The sequence below is a fragment of the Maylandia zebra genome, linkage group LG5 (genome assembly GCF_041146795.1).
Source record: "Maylandia zebra isolate NMK-2024a linkage group LG5, Mzebra_GT3a, whole genome shotgun sequence".
NCBI lineage: Eukaryota > Metazoa > Chordata > Actinopteri > Cichliformes > Cichlidae > Maylandia > Maylandia zebra.
In genome coordinates this window covers 14,717,585-14,731,588 of record NC_135171.1, presented here as the reverse complement: position 1 = coordinate 14,731,588, position 14,004 = coordinate 14,717,585, and the positions used below count along the sequence as shown (strand labels likewise).

The 14,004-nt window shown below is 43.5% G+C and overlaps 1 protein-coding gene across 1 annotated transcript in view; it reads right to left on the bottom strand.

The window, feature by feature from the left end:
• adamts9 (ADAM metallopeptidase with thrombospondin type 1 motif, 9) overlaps positions 1 to 14,004 on the bottom strand; it is a 44,331-nt gene that overhangs the window by 16,229 nt on the left and 14,098 nt on the right. Inside the window, exons 17-28 of the mRNA XM_004545289.4 lie at positions 13,339 to 13,505; positions 13,034 to 13,163; positions 11,987 to 12,113; positions 11,682 to 11,892; positions 11,397 to 11,561; positions 8,842 to 9,003; positions 7,458 to 7,577; positions 3,634 to 3,741; positions 3,367 to 3,534; positions 1,728 to 1,970; positions 686 to 847; positions 375 to 551 (exon numbers count right to left, since the gene is read on the bottom strand). Of these exons, the coding sequence (XP_004545346.3) occupies positions 375 to 551; positions 686 to 847; positions 1,728 to 1,970; positions 3,367 to 3,534; positions 3,634 to 3,741; positions 7,458 to 7,577; positions 8,842 to 9,003; positions 11,397 to 11,561; positions 11,682 to 11,892; positions 11,987 to 12,113; positions 13,034 to 13,163; positions 13,339 to 13,505 (1,940 nt within the window). The remainder of the gene's footprint in view (positions 1 to 374; positions 552 to 685; positions 848 to 1,727; positions 1,971 to 3,366; positions 3,535 to 3,633; positions 3,742 to 7,457; positions 7,578 to 8,841; positions 9,004 to 11,396; positions 11,562 to 11,681; positions 11,893 to 11,986; positions 12,114 to 13,033; positions 13,164 to 13,338; positions 13,506 to 14,004) is intronic.

The following is a 14,004-nucleotide window of genomic DNA, read 5'->3' as shown; positions in this document are numbered from 1 at the left end:
TGAAAAAAACTCTTACGGTCACAGCTGTCACTGAAGTATTATTTTTTTGTGTGTCGTACTTTTTTGGCATATTAAGCACATGTTTGCCATTCAAGTGCAACAGAAATGAATCTTTCCAAATGTCTTGAGGAAAAACTGACTGAGCAGTTGCCGGCTGCAGAGAGGGAGCAGTAAGTGGAGGGGGTTAAAGGTAAAAAGCTGGAGAAGCTGGAGTGTGACATCTCCAGTGTAAAAGCACCACAGTCAACCTGCCTCTTTAAAACTGTTTGTGAAAGAGTAAGACTACATGCATTTGAACATATGTGAGGTTAAAAAAACCAACAATAAAAAACGGTTATAGAGTATTTGGTTTTGGGTTTTTTTTATGAGCGTACCGAGGTCCATGGGTCTGTGCTCCAGTGGGGGTTAGACGGGCATGGCTGAGTATTGCACTGCTCACGATCTGGGGGCTTGTCATGGATCTCGCAGCTCAGATCATTGAAACGCTCGCCGTTTGGACGCTGACACACCACCAGCCTTGTCTTTATCCCACCTCCGCATGGCTTCGTGCACTGAGGACGGCACACAGAGAGGTCGCATTTTATAGATGCAAGTTTGTGGATTAAAAAAAAAGGAGCTGACCGCCATGTTTTCATGTCAAAATATGCCTGTCTTATGTGAGACTACTTTAGTGTGTCCTTCTTACCTCTCCCCAGCTGCCATACACCCACTGTGGACATGGCCCCGATTCGCAGGATCTTTGCTCGCTGGGTCGGCTGCGATCTTCACAGCTGTTGGCAGGGTAGCCGTTCTCATCCTGGCACACTACCACACGCCGCTGGAAGCCTCCTGCACATGTGCTGGAGCACTGTTTTTGTGTTTTTTTAACAGAGATAAGAGGGCACAAAAATAGTTCCTCATTATTCAGGTGTAAAAGAGTTTAGTGGGTATTTTATGCTTCGTTTAAATGCAGCGATTAGCAAACATATTCTCAGCCTCGCGGTAATTAATCAGTGCACATACAGTATGTGTAATATGAGGTGTATATGATGTGAACACAAAGCCCACACAAAATTCTGACAACGCAGAGACGTCACATGCGACATGGCTAAACTTCTCTGCTTCTAAAATAACGTTCTGAGGAAGGAAGCGTGACCAGAAATATCTTAAATCCTTCCCAGAGTTATTTAAAGGTCACGGCTATTTTTTGTCAAAGATTATCAGTAACCCAGTTAAAACAACAAAGAAAAAAAAACTGCAGGAACAATACAGAGAAGGAGCTCAGTGGGACAGGATAGCCTGGGGCATTTAGGTCACAATGTCCTTCGGTGCTATTTCTAAAGATCTCATCCTAAAAAGAATGAAGGGCCTAAAGAACAGAGTCCAACTTTTGAGCTTTTATCCAGGACTGTGTGACATTACACAATGTTTCTTAAACCCTACCCTGCAGCTCCAAAGCACAGATAATATATAGGTACGACTTTGATTTAGGGCGCCTTAAAAGAATAGTCCAAATTATCCTCACTCTGCCCTTGCTGTAAGAAGAGCATAGATCTATATAGGAAGTTTTTATGGTTGATATTTAAGTAGAATTTGAAGATTGTTAGCTTAGATTAGCACAAAGGTAACAAAGTCTGCCAACCTTTTACTTATTGAAGTGATTGGTCCCACAAGATTAATGCAACATCTTAAATATCACACCCCTGAGGTCTGTTGACCAGCATGATGTTGTGTTTAGGAAGCCTCACCGCGCCCCAGGGTCCAGTCCGCCATTGGTGGGATTGGCTACGTGGCAGGTTCCTGGTGCTGGTGTTTGGTGAGGACGGAGGTCGGGAATCACTGGAGCGGGACGGGCACTGAGACATGGCACAGTCCTGCTCTGTGGCAGGACGGTCGTCTGGGTCACACTCACTAGCGTTCACTTCTTGGTCACTGAAGTTGACGCACAGCACTTGTCGCGTCGTCTTTCCCTGGCCACAGGTGACTGAGCACTGACAGCACAAACACATGGAGAGGGTGAAGAAATGAAAAGGAAAGGTAAATGCAAATATACACAAATCCAACTGGCATAAAAAGGAAAGCTGACTTTCTTTGATAGCAGATTCTTGACATTTCTGTTCATTGTGACCTGCTGGTGGTCAAACCAGACTTGATGAACAGAACCATGTCAGATACAAAAAGATGTCATCTTCATGCTACCAAAGAGCTAACCCAGACTTAACCTGGTGTTAAGGTTACAGCAAAACTTACAGTATCACTCTAAATGACCCAAGTAGACATTTTTTAGAAAAATAACACAAGGCAGATCTTCCACCAAATGCTAATGGTGTCTCCAATCTTGCTCCTCCCTAGCAGAGTCCATTCAGTGTCTCGCGTGATCCATTTCACTTATGCAACAGCAGTTCATAAAAAACATGACCTATCCAGAGGTTTACATGACTTTGTCACGATGTTTCATGTTATTACAGATACTGTAACATGGTTCTGCATGCATTAAGTTGATGTATATACTGTGACGCTACATCGAGCTGTACTGTGCTGCAAGCTGCACTGGCTGGAGAGCAGTCACAAAAATCTCTCAGTTTGGATTTTTCTGTAACAGCGAGCCAGAAAAAGATGATTTGCTTTGGGTTTATAAATCTGCCGTTGTCAATCTTCTGTTCGTGTGTGTGTGTAAACATGGGATAGGCCTCTGAAATTTTTAGTGGCCTTGGGATGATTTAGGATATTTATTTTCAGGGGGTCAATGAGTGTCTTTGGCTTGGCAGTACATGTGTGGGTGTGCATGGTTGTGTGCTTGTGTGTGTTGTGTATGTGTATGGTGACCAGACCTGCAGTCTGCCTGAACTGTATCGCTAAGGCTCTGATGAGAAACATCTGTAAACAAAACTGGAGCCCCTCACTACAGCCCCTTGCATCTCCCAGCTCAAGAACTTCATTCCTGATTCCTCTCTCTCTCTCTCTCTCTCTCTCACACACACACACACACACACACACACACACACACACACACACACACACACACACACACACACACACACACACACACTCTCTCCTCCTATAACTTCACTGCAGCCCTCCTCCAGTCTAACATCCACGCATTCCAGCTGCCACCCTGTCTCCACATCCTGGCTGGCTAACACATTAACATCTGCATAGCGTGTGCAGATACTGGCTGTCAGGGTTAAAATGAGTCTACAGTGAACAATGGAGCAAACATGGAGGGGGGAGAAACACATCTGGATGGCAAATATTGATGACACAATGTAGGTTAATCTGTCACTATAAGGAAATAATTATTTTGTCAGCAGAAAAGCTCTTTTGCAAGTTCTTAATTGTTTGAATTATTTGAGTCAGTCAATCATATACACATGTTGGTCTTCTTACCACTGTCCATTCCAGCACTTTCCACTGTCCACATGCCACGACTGTGCACACTTCCCTTGAAGGAGGCTTTGGTAGGTGGGCGCATGCCGACTCGTCGGCCACGCCGCCCTGGTCGTCACGGCAACTCACATAGCGCATCCGTGTCCCTTTGCCACAGCTGGCGCTACACTGTTTTGCGGGAGAGAAAGATTAAGAAACCGGAAACCAACCAAATGAGAAAAGCAGATAAAAAGTAAAATAAACAAAAAATGTGACAGCACTGCCAACCTGGGTCCAGGAACCAAATCGCCACTGGGTTTTGTGGCCCGGGTGGGAAGGGACTTTGGTCCCTGGGGGAACAGGGTGGCTGCTGGGACACTGGGCTATTTCACAGTCCTGTGGAAGAAGAGACACATACACCCATTCATGCAGTGATTAGCAAAATGAATATACTGTAACAACATCTGTCCCTGACAACAAAATACCATGAATATCAGAGATAGCTTTTCTGACATGGGACAGTCGTGAGCAACTTAAACTATATTCCTTCGGCTCTACGTTTGAGAGTAGTTATGCTTCCCATCGACCCTTTCCCCTCAACTTACCAAAACAACATTAACAGGGTCCGCCCCGTCAGTTCAAACTATGGATTGTGGCAGTAAGCCACTCAGCATAAAGCCCTGATCCCTGTCATAACAGGTCATAGTGGAGTGGTATTCAGGGCTCCAATGCCTATGCTGGCGTGGTTGTAAACTCCACCCCTAATCCACCCCCTTGTCCCGCACCTTCCGCCTTTCCCTCTTTCCCCTCCATATGCCCTCTGGTGCCCTCTGACCCCGTGTCTTTAGGAATGAGTGCTGGATCAGGTCGCACAGACTTGGGCTACACATTCAGCATGCAGCCTCCAAAAAGAAACAAAGTAACAGGAAGCTCTCCACATGCTTCCTGTTGTACTTGCATTTGCATGCATCAATAGAATATTAACAAATATATACTACAAGAAATCCAAGACATGAACAACCTTGTACTAAAACCTCCCTCCATCTATCAGTCTCTCTCATCCTATGCCCTGGTGCAGGGTGGTGGTGGGACTAGTGGCCTGGTGGCCCACTTCATGGCTGGCTGGTTAGAATCACAACGAGGTGGGGCGACTGCTTCAGGGTCACTGGTCACCGGTCTCTGCTGGTCCAAGCACCGGAATTGCGAGCTGCTGTGACTAGAGGGGGGCCTCATCCTGAGTCTGCATGCTAAGCGCTCTGAAATGGGTTTACGCCATACGCTGACCAAACAAACCTCTCATTCAGTTCAAAATATTGCAAGTTTCTGTCGGGGTTTCTGTGCAAGTTGTGTACAAAGTTCACCATATACACACACACAAACAATTGGCAAGAAAATTAACCTGGGTGAGTGTCATTTCCCAACATCGTATGATGTAGACTGACATAACCCTCTGTCAGTCTACAACATGGGTAAGTGGAGGAGAAGCACGGCTTTGAACTAGCCTACTTTAAATACTGGTAATTATTTATTTGAAGCATGTCCTCTGTGATATAGCTGTGATTTCTGATTTATTTATGGCTGCCACAAATACAGGATGTTTTGACACAAAACATGCGTGAAAATCAAACTGGGGGTAAATAACTGTGCACTCGTGGTGCTGGAATCATTGGAAAGTTAAGTGGTAACGAGACAGAGAAATTGCAAGGTAGTGCTTCTTCAGGTCCGAAAAAATAATGCTTGTAAGTTGGAAAAAATTAGTTAATACATCCTTCAGTCCAACCACTTTCTAAAACATTCATCCATGGAGGGAACTAACTGGAGCCTATCCCAGCTGCATATCGTAGGAGGCAGCAGGGATAGGCTCTTATGATATGTTTGCTAGATAATAGAAGGTCATCAGTCTATCACAGGGTTAATATGGAAAGACAGACAACCAGTCACCCTCACATTTACATCTAAGGTCAGTTTAGATCATCTCTGTATCATGCATGTCTATGGACTGAGTTAGAAAGCCAAAGTACCTGGAGAAAATGCACAGAAAGGACCCAGCTGGCTGGTGGACTCCAACCCCAAACCATCTTACTGCATTTTTTAAAAGGAGCTTATATTAGTTGATGGTTTCCATAATAAGCAAATTCCCATTGTATGCTGAGGTAAGAGCAGGGTAGGTAAACTTTGCTGTTTTAAGCTGCAGGTTTGGTCAAACAGTGGGCTGATGTTCCTGTCTATGCTTCTATAAGCATAAAGAACTGTTTGTATTTAACCCAGTCTGATTATGTCTGGGAAAGTTGGTTTAGAAATTCAACAAATCTTTTAAAGATTGTGCATTGGGGGTTTGTAAAAATTAGAGATGGACCGATCCGATATTACGTATCGGTATCGGTCCGATACTGACCTAAATTACTGGATCGGATATCGGAGAAAAATAAAAAATGTAATCCGATCCATTAAATATCACGAAAGCACCTCAGAACGTTAGCACGTCGGAGCAGTATGCATCACGCGATAGAGCGGCTGTGGCATGCGGGACCTGTCGGTGGTCTGGATAGCATTTGGAGCTTCGCTAGCAACCCGGCATTTCATCTCCGACAAAGTTATCCCCGAGAGAAGTAAAGCAAGTGTGTAAGTCCATCTCTGAATGTTTGTAAAGCATTCCTGCGTTAAGCTTAACAAGCGATATATGGAGCGACTGCCTCTCCTGCTGCTACTTCAATCATGAAACTGCTTAACGATCAGCTGATCGGCTTTTCTGTGCGAGTCCGTGTCTCTAGTTTGCTTTTGGCCCACTTTGCACCAGAAAGAGGAAACCAGCGGCTGAACAACAGCAGCACGTTTAAGCTTGATCAGCTGTTGTTAGAATGTATTTAATATTACTTTCTACACCAGGATCTTTTTCTACGTAGCTGACGCTGGTAACTGTGCAGGGGCGGATCTAGCAAAGTTTAGCCAGGGGGGCCGATAGGGCATTAACAGGGAAAAGGGGGCACAAAGACATACTTTTCTTTCTTATTCTCATTTAAAATGTCTAGCTTTTAATAAATAATTATCTGACACCCAAAGTTTTAATTTGATGTAAAATGAATAGAAGTCAATTACTGTACATAGTGACTATTAAGTCTAATATATATACCCTAGTAAGCTATAGTACTTTTTCCTTTGGGAAGGTACCATCTGTGCAGTCTGCAATTTTGTTGAAGAAAGATGTTGAATCTATTTAATATTTCTTGAAAAATAATTGATTTCTGTGCATTTTTTTTCACACTGCATCAAATTAAGGTTGATTACGTCGATTAAGCATCATGAGGTGGAGCGTGAGGGGTGGTTCCCTATTTTTTATTTATTTATTTTTGTTGTTGCTGGGAGTTGGAACCCTATTAGTTAGGTTGCTTAATATTTATGCTAAGTACTCTTTAAAATACCAGAATAGGGAGAATGGTGTAGGTTTAAGTTTATTAGATTGATCAGTATTGCTGAACTATGAAATATTTTTTTTTGCATACAGGTATAACAGAATAGCTTTAGTGTAGTTGTTGTTTTAAACTTGAGTATGAACTTATACAAAATGCAGCAAGATATTTAAAAAACAGTTTTGTTGATTAAAAAACACTATATCGGATTCATATCGGTATCGGCAGATATCCAAATTTATGATATCGGTATCGGACATAAAAAAGTGGTATCGTGCCATCTCTAGTAAAAATTACAGAGAAAAACTCAAATTTAGTGCAGTCTCGCAAGTGTTTGTGCATGTCACCTCCTTCTCATGTGCCCCAGGCTTAACGCAATCATTGCTTCTGCCAAACATTTCAAGTGTCAGCTAGATGACACAAGTGAAATTGTTTTCAAGAGAAACATATTAGGGATTCTGTCTCAGAGTTTTGTCTTTATGGTGGGATAGTGAGGCTGGTAAACTTCCCTCTGCATTTGGAGCAGGCGGGACAGCTTTTATTGAGACCAGGTGGAAATGAAATGCCAGGTTTTTTGTGTACATTTTCAGTACAAGCGTGCATCTTCTTCCTTCACACTCAACCACGGAGCAAAAAAAATGCTCTCAGAGTGAGGAGATGATAAGCAGATTGTGGGGGAAAAGAAAGGACGATAAGACCTCTTACCTGGGTGTCAGTGGGTCGCGTGGCTGCGTTACATTCGGTGTCGTCCATGACGGCACCATAAGAGCCCACCACGCACTTCACTGCTCGCATCTGGTAGCCTGGCCCACAAGAGGTAGTGCACTGGGTTCAAAGAGAGAAAAAAGAAACAAAGGAGGCGTGATGGGAAAACATTTGCAACAGTCAGCCAAAAAGAAAACTGAGAAAAAGACAAGAAAGGCAAGCAAAAAACAGATGTTTTGTTGGAGCCACCAGAGCAACCCCTGCACACATGAGTATATAGAGCATATAGAAAAAATGTTAGCTCACTTTAGAAAAAGGTCTTCTAACAAAAATCATACATGAGGATATTCATATACATTGGACTGGCCGCTTTCCCACTGCAGCTCAGTCAGAGGGTACTATCCCGCGCTTTCTTCTGGCTCACTGCCTTCAGTGAAACGGGGTCAAACTTGTGTGGCGGCAACTTCAGCTACCATTTGATCATGCTTCATTAAACCACTTCAAATATACCTTAAAATGTGCACATCCTCTGACGAGGGGCACAAAATAGCTCGCATTTTTGGGTGTTCTGTTCTGCACACGTACACAAATGAGAATGGGTGCGCACACAGATATATAACAGGCTTTCTGGGAACACTGCTATGAAGACTGTCCATTGCTTTTGTATCTTCATTTTCATGACATGTCCTGTGACTCTAAACAGCAGAGAGTTCAGTGCTAAATAACAAGCGTAGCTTGTCTGTGTATCCACCCGATGATTTACATTAGAGACCAATTCATCAGAGAAGTAATAGCAAATTTCTCTTGCTGAGCTGTGACCCATCAACTGGGTAGACTTTCATATTGCATGTATGCAAGTATGAAAGCAGTGGCTCTAAATCTATATATACAGCATACTCTTTTAAATGCCTTGGAAAAAAAGATCTGCTATAGAACTATAAAAATTATTCAACCAAACTGATTGATTAAAGATAGATTATGTCTTCTTTAAATGAAAAGATTTACTCATGTCAATATGCAAATAAAATTTTCCATTTTACATGGAACCCTTGAGATAGATAGAACCAACCACAGTCAGTTACCATATCTTCCTTTATATTTAGCTCGTCTTTTTTCCTGTCTGCCGTCCCTCACTACCAACCAGTTGTGGCAGATGGCCGCCCCTCACTGAGCCTGGTCCTGTCGGAGGGTCTTTTTTCCTGTTAAAAGGGAGTTTTTCCTTCCCAGTGTCGCCAAGTGCTTGCTCATAGGGAGTCGTCTGATTGTTGGGGTTTACTTTCTATAATGACCTGATAAATGACCTGACTTCTTACAGCTTTGAACAAAAACAATCGAGCACTGTGTACTGAATGCTGCACAAATCATAAATACAGGGGTGACTCACCTGTCCCCAAGGTCCAACCTGCCAAGCGGCACACTCCTGCTGTTGGCACGTCTGCACTGACTCAGGTTTAGACGACCCACAAAAGCGATCATGTAGACGGTCCTCACCAAACTGACACCACGTCTGGCGATGCTTGTAGCCTTTACCACATGTCACAAGGCACTAAAAAAATAAATAAATAAATGTTACAGGTTATAACGCCATGAATTGCGTACATAGTTAATCGCTAAATTAGTACAAGAAATGAGCAGTTACAAGTATTCAGATTCATGATAGAGGAAGTTCTCTTGGTTTTATGTAAAGCAGTATATGCACATTAGAAAGCCCCTAGCCGCAAAAACAAAAAAAGTGTGAGTGTGTTTATTTATGTGCGAGTACAGTCCATACAGTGGAGCAAAAAAGTATTTAGTCAGCCACCGATTGTGCAAGTTCCCCCACTTAAAATGATGACAGAGGTCAGTAATTTGCACCAGAGGTACACTTCAACTGTGAGAGACAGAATGTGAAAAAAAAATCCATGAATTCACATGGTAGGATTTGTAAAGAATTTATTCGTAAATCAGGGTGGAAAATAAGTATTTGGTCAATAACAAAAATACAACTCAATACTTTGTAACATAACCTTTGTTGGCAATAACAGAGGTCAAACGTTTACTATAGGTCGTTACCAGGTTTGCACACACAGTAGCTGGTATTTTGGCCCATTCCTCCATGCAGATCTTCTCGAGAGCAGTGATGTTTTGGGGCTGTCGCCGAGCAACACGGACTTTCAACTCCCGCCACAGATTTTCTATGGGGTTGAGGTCTGGAGACTGGCTAGGCCACTCCAGGACTTTCAAATGCTTCTTACGGAGCCACTCCTTTGTTGCCCGGGCGGTGTGTTTTGGATCATTGTCATGTTGGAAGACCCAGCCTCGTTTCATCTTCAAAGTTCTCACTGATGGAAGGAGGTTTTGGCTCAAAATCTCACGATACATGGCCCCATTCATTCTGTCCTTAACACGGATCAGTCGTCCTGTCCCCTTGGCAGAAAAACAGCCCCATAGCATGATGTTTCCACCCCCATGCTTCACAGTAGGTATGGTGTTCTTGGGATGCAACTCAGTATTCTTCTTCCTCCAAACACGACGAGTTGAGTTTATACCACAAAGTTCTACTTTGGTTTCATCTGACCACATGACATTCTCCCAATCCTCTGCTGTATCATCCATGTGCTCTCTGGCAAACTTCAGACGGGCCTGGACATGCACTGGCTTCAGCAGCGGAACACGTCTGGCACTGCGGGATTTGATTCCCTGCCGTTGTAGTGTGTTACTGATGGTGACCTTTGTTACTTTGGTCCCAGCTCTCTGCAGGTCATTCACCAGGTCCCCCCGTGTGGTTCTGGGATCTTTGCTCACCGTTCTCATGATCATTTTGACCCCACGGGATGAGATCTTGCGTGGAGCCCCAGATCGAGGGAAATTATCAGTGGTCTTGTATGTCTTCCATTTTCTGATGATTGCTCCCACAGTTGATTTTTTCACACCAAGCTGCTTGCCTATTGTAGATTCACTCTTCCCAGTCTGGTGCAGGTCTACAATACTTTTCCTGGTGTCCTTCGAAAGCTCTTTGGTCTTGGCCATGGCAGAGTTTGGAGTCTGACTGTTTGAGGCTGTGGACAGGTGTCTTTTATACAGATGATGAGTTCAAACAGGTGCCATTCATACAGGTAACGAGTGGGGGACAGAAAAGCTTCTTACAGAAGACGTTACAGGTCTGTGAGAGCCAGAGATTTTCCTTGTTTGAGGTGACCAAATACTTATTTTCCACCCTGATTTACGAATAAATTCTTTACAAATCCTACCATGTGAATTCATGGATTTTTTTTCCACATTCTGTCTCTCACAGTTGAAGTGTACCTCTGGTGCAAATTACTGACCTCTGTCATCATTTTAAGTGGGCGAACTTGCACAATCGGTGGCTGACTAAATACTTTTTTGCCCCACTGTATGTATATATTACAGCATACGGGTTCTGGCAACACCACACGGGAGATCTGAAAAATTCCCGGAATGCAGCCCACAGCTTTGCAAGCTCCTTGCTCTACGATGTGTAAACTGTGCAGCAGTTTAAGAACGATTTCACCCTGCAATCACCTCTTACCCAACACTCATTTGGAGTGGAAGGAGGGGAGTAACTCTCCTAAAGCTGAGACATTCACAATCAGCACTGGGATTTGACATTTGACCCAGATCACCGCTGCTTTAATACTCCAGCATTTACAAAGAAGTCTGTTATTCTTTACGTTGAGTAGCCCTAGACACATACTCGTCTAAAAATCTCACAAACAAATCACTGAGCGAGTTGAAAACCTGCACAGAAACACAAAAACACATACATCTGCAGCTTGAAAAGGTGTCCACTTTAACTACTTAGGTAAAAGTCTTATTTTCTTCACTTGAAACTGTCGGCCCCAGAGCAAGCCACCAAAGGTGCAGAGAGTGCAGCGCACATACCCCTGGGGTCTTATTTTCTTCTAAACGCAAAGACAATACAGTAATTGCTAAACTGACCTCAGACCAGTCTCCAGTCTTCCACTGCGGACAGAGGAATTCATTGCAGGGTTGGACGGTCAGCTTGTCCCTTTGACTGCATTTGCTCTCATCGCCACCAGCCTCAGCTGCCTTTCGACACACTGCCCCTCGACGGCGGGTTCCTCCACCGCAGCTCTTGGAGCACTGCAGCACAAACATTTGAGCATCAGCAAGTGTAAACACATTCACAACCCGAGATAAACTTGGACAAACATCTGGTCAGTGCAGACAAACAAATCCCCAGACTTCCAACAGAGTTCGTACCTCCGACCAGGATGAGTACTCCCAACCACCCGGGTTACAGTCTCCGTGACAGCCTTCCTTGTCATCAGGTTTGCGCTGACCGCTACAGTAGCGGTCATCAACCTTCTGGGTCTTGCCGTCTGCACGGTTGATTTTAGCACAGTATATTTCCAGGGTACGATATCCTTGGCCGCACTGGGCTGTACACTCACTTTTTCGAGCAACGTGCCATCTGCGTAAAGAACAAGTGGGTAAATCTTTGCACTGCAAAGACCAAATAAAGTGTCAGTCAGATGGATCAAATGGTTTAGAGTGATGATGCAAACCTAAGTTCACATTCAGTGTTGCATGGCTCAGTGATGACAGCAGGTCTCGCTGTGCCGTGGCACCTCTGGTCTGACACCACCACCCTGTCCGATTCTCTGCTACAGAGAATCTTCCGCTTGCGCTCTCCTGTGAGGGTACAAATATTGAGGTTCTAAGTGACAGCCACTCTAAAACATCTTGGCAACACACTATAACAAAAAATAAATCAAACATGAGTCAAAATGGCAAAGGAAATTGAAGAAAAGCTGTGTCATTTAAATAAAGAGATCTGTTTTATAACTAATAAGAAATTTACAAAGATGTAAACAGAATCTCAAGCTTGAGTTACAATCTCGGGTTTCATAACTTTATCCTGAGATGAAAGTGACTTTTTACTGCCCGACCTGCAAGTAGTTATCTGGGTTGATGCACCATCTGGCTCAAGTAAAATATGGCTCATCGTCGGGAGTGCAATAAATGCCAGCGTGAAAAGTGTGTACACCTCACTTTGGCTTTTGTGTAAAATTACAGCACGATATGAACCTTAATGTGGCAATAGATCAGCACCTCATGTTACCAAGTTTTGCAGCTGAACGCTATGAGAGCTTAATGTGTTATATGCTAGATGTTTATCCTGCTGTGAACTGTGGAGTTATTGGTTTCCCTTCAGTTGCTGAAGCAGGGTGGTGTCAAAAAGTGGAGAAAGGCATTCTTAAACAGAAAAAAAATTGACTTGTAACACACATAACAGGTTTTCGAGTTTGCTTGCAATCTTCCTCCGCACACCCACGTACTCTGACCTCTCCACAGTCATGCCAAGCAGATGTGCCATGGCATAGTGTAAAACTGATATTTAATCACTTGTACAAAGGCTAAATGCCTACAATGACCATGTTTAATGGTAACTACAGCATCCTCCATCTCCTGGGTCTCCTGCTCAGCATTTTCTAAATGTTCTTCTTCCTTCATTCCATCTCCATCCCATCTCATTTTTACTCTGACCACACAGTTTATCATTCACCTTTCCCATCATCTCACCCTGCAAACCACATGTGCCTCCCCCTCACCTTGGCACAGACGACTACACTCCTGCCAGGGCCCATAAGCATCCCAGAAGAACTGTTGAGGCTTATCCTCTATGGGAATGTTAAAGGAATACCTGACATCTGGGTTGTAAAGGTTCCCCACAGAAAGCACCTGGGAAAAAGCAGGCAATGTGATATACATTACACAACCTTACAATTGTAAATTTGAAAGATCAAGTCTGTAGAAGGATTTATGATTCTGCATTCCTCTCTTCTATTAAATCACCATCTTCTATCTTCACATCTCCTGCAAAAGATACCAAATTGTCATGATAAGGACAGCTTACCTGGATAACGATCTCCTCTTCTATGCGGTCAGTACAGTTGATCCTCTCAATGACATGGTCGGAACCGCTGTACTCGATGATGGCATTTCCTACTTTGATTTCCCTTTTGAACATGCTAACCACAAACTCCCCGTTAAGCAGGAACTCTCCGCGGCTATTTGATATGGCTACAGGGAGGCAGAAACAGTTAGTTGGCTTCATCACACTGAAAAGAGTTTGTGTAAACTCAAGCTAGTTTTGATTTATTAGCTGATTTAAAAAAAAAATATGCATAAAGGTGAATTAATTTGTGCAAATCACTGTTTATGGCAGGAACCTGCACAAACATGAACTTATTTCTGCGCGCAGCAGAGCAGCTTAGAAAACACAGTGGCTTAAAATGTTCATTTACAGTAAGGCACACACAGTGGGTAACAGTAAAGCCTTATTGGGCTAAAATAATCCTCTGTTCCCGAAGAAGTCCCATCCAGGGGCACCCTGTTCTGTTCAACAGTCAGTCTTCTGCACTCGTTCACCCTAATGCGATTATGGAGCTAATTTCCTGCCTTTACTTTCCTCGCCATTTCACACATTACACTAATATGGTTGTGGAGAGTGGCATTTATTGCACACGCACACAGACAAAAAAAACAATCAATCCGCTTTGGGTTGTCCCAATATATAGAA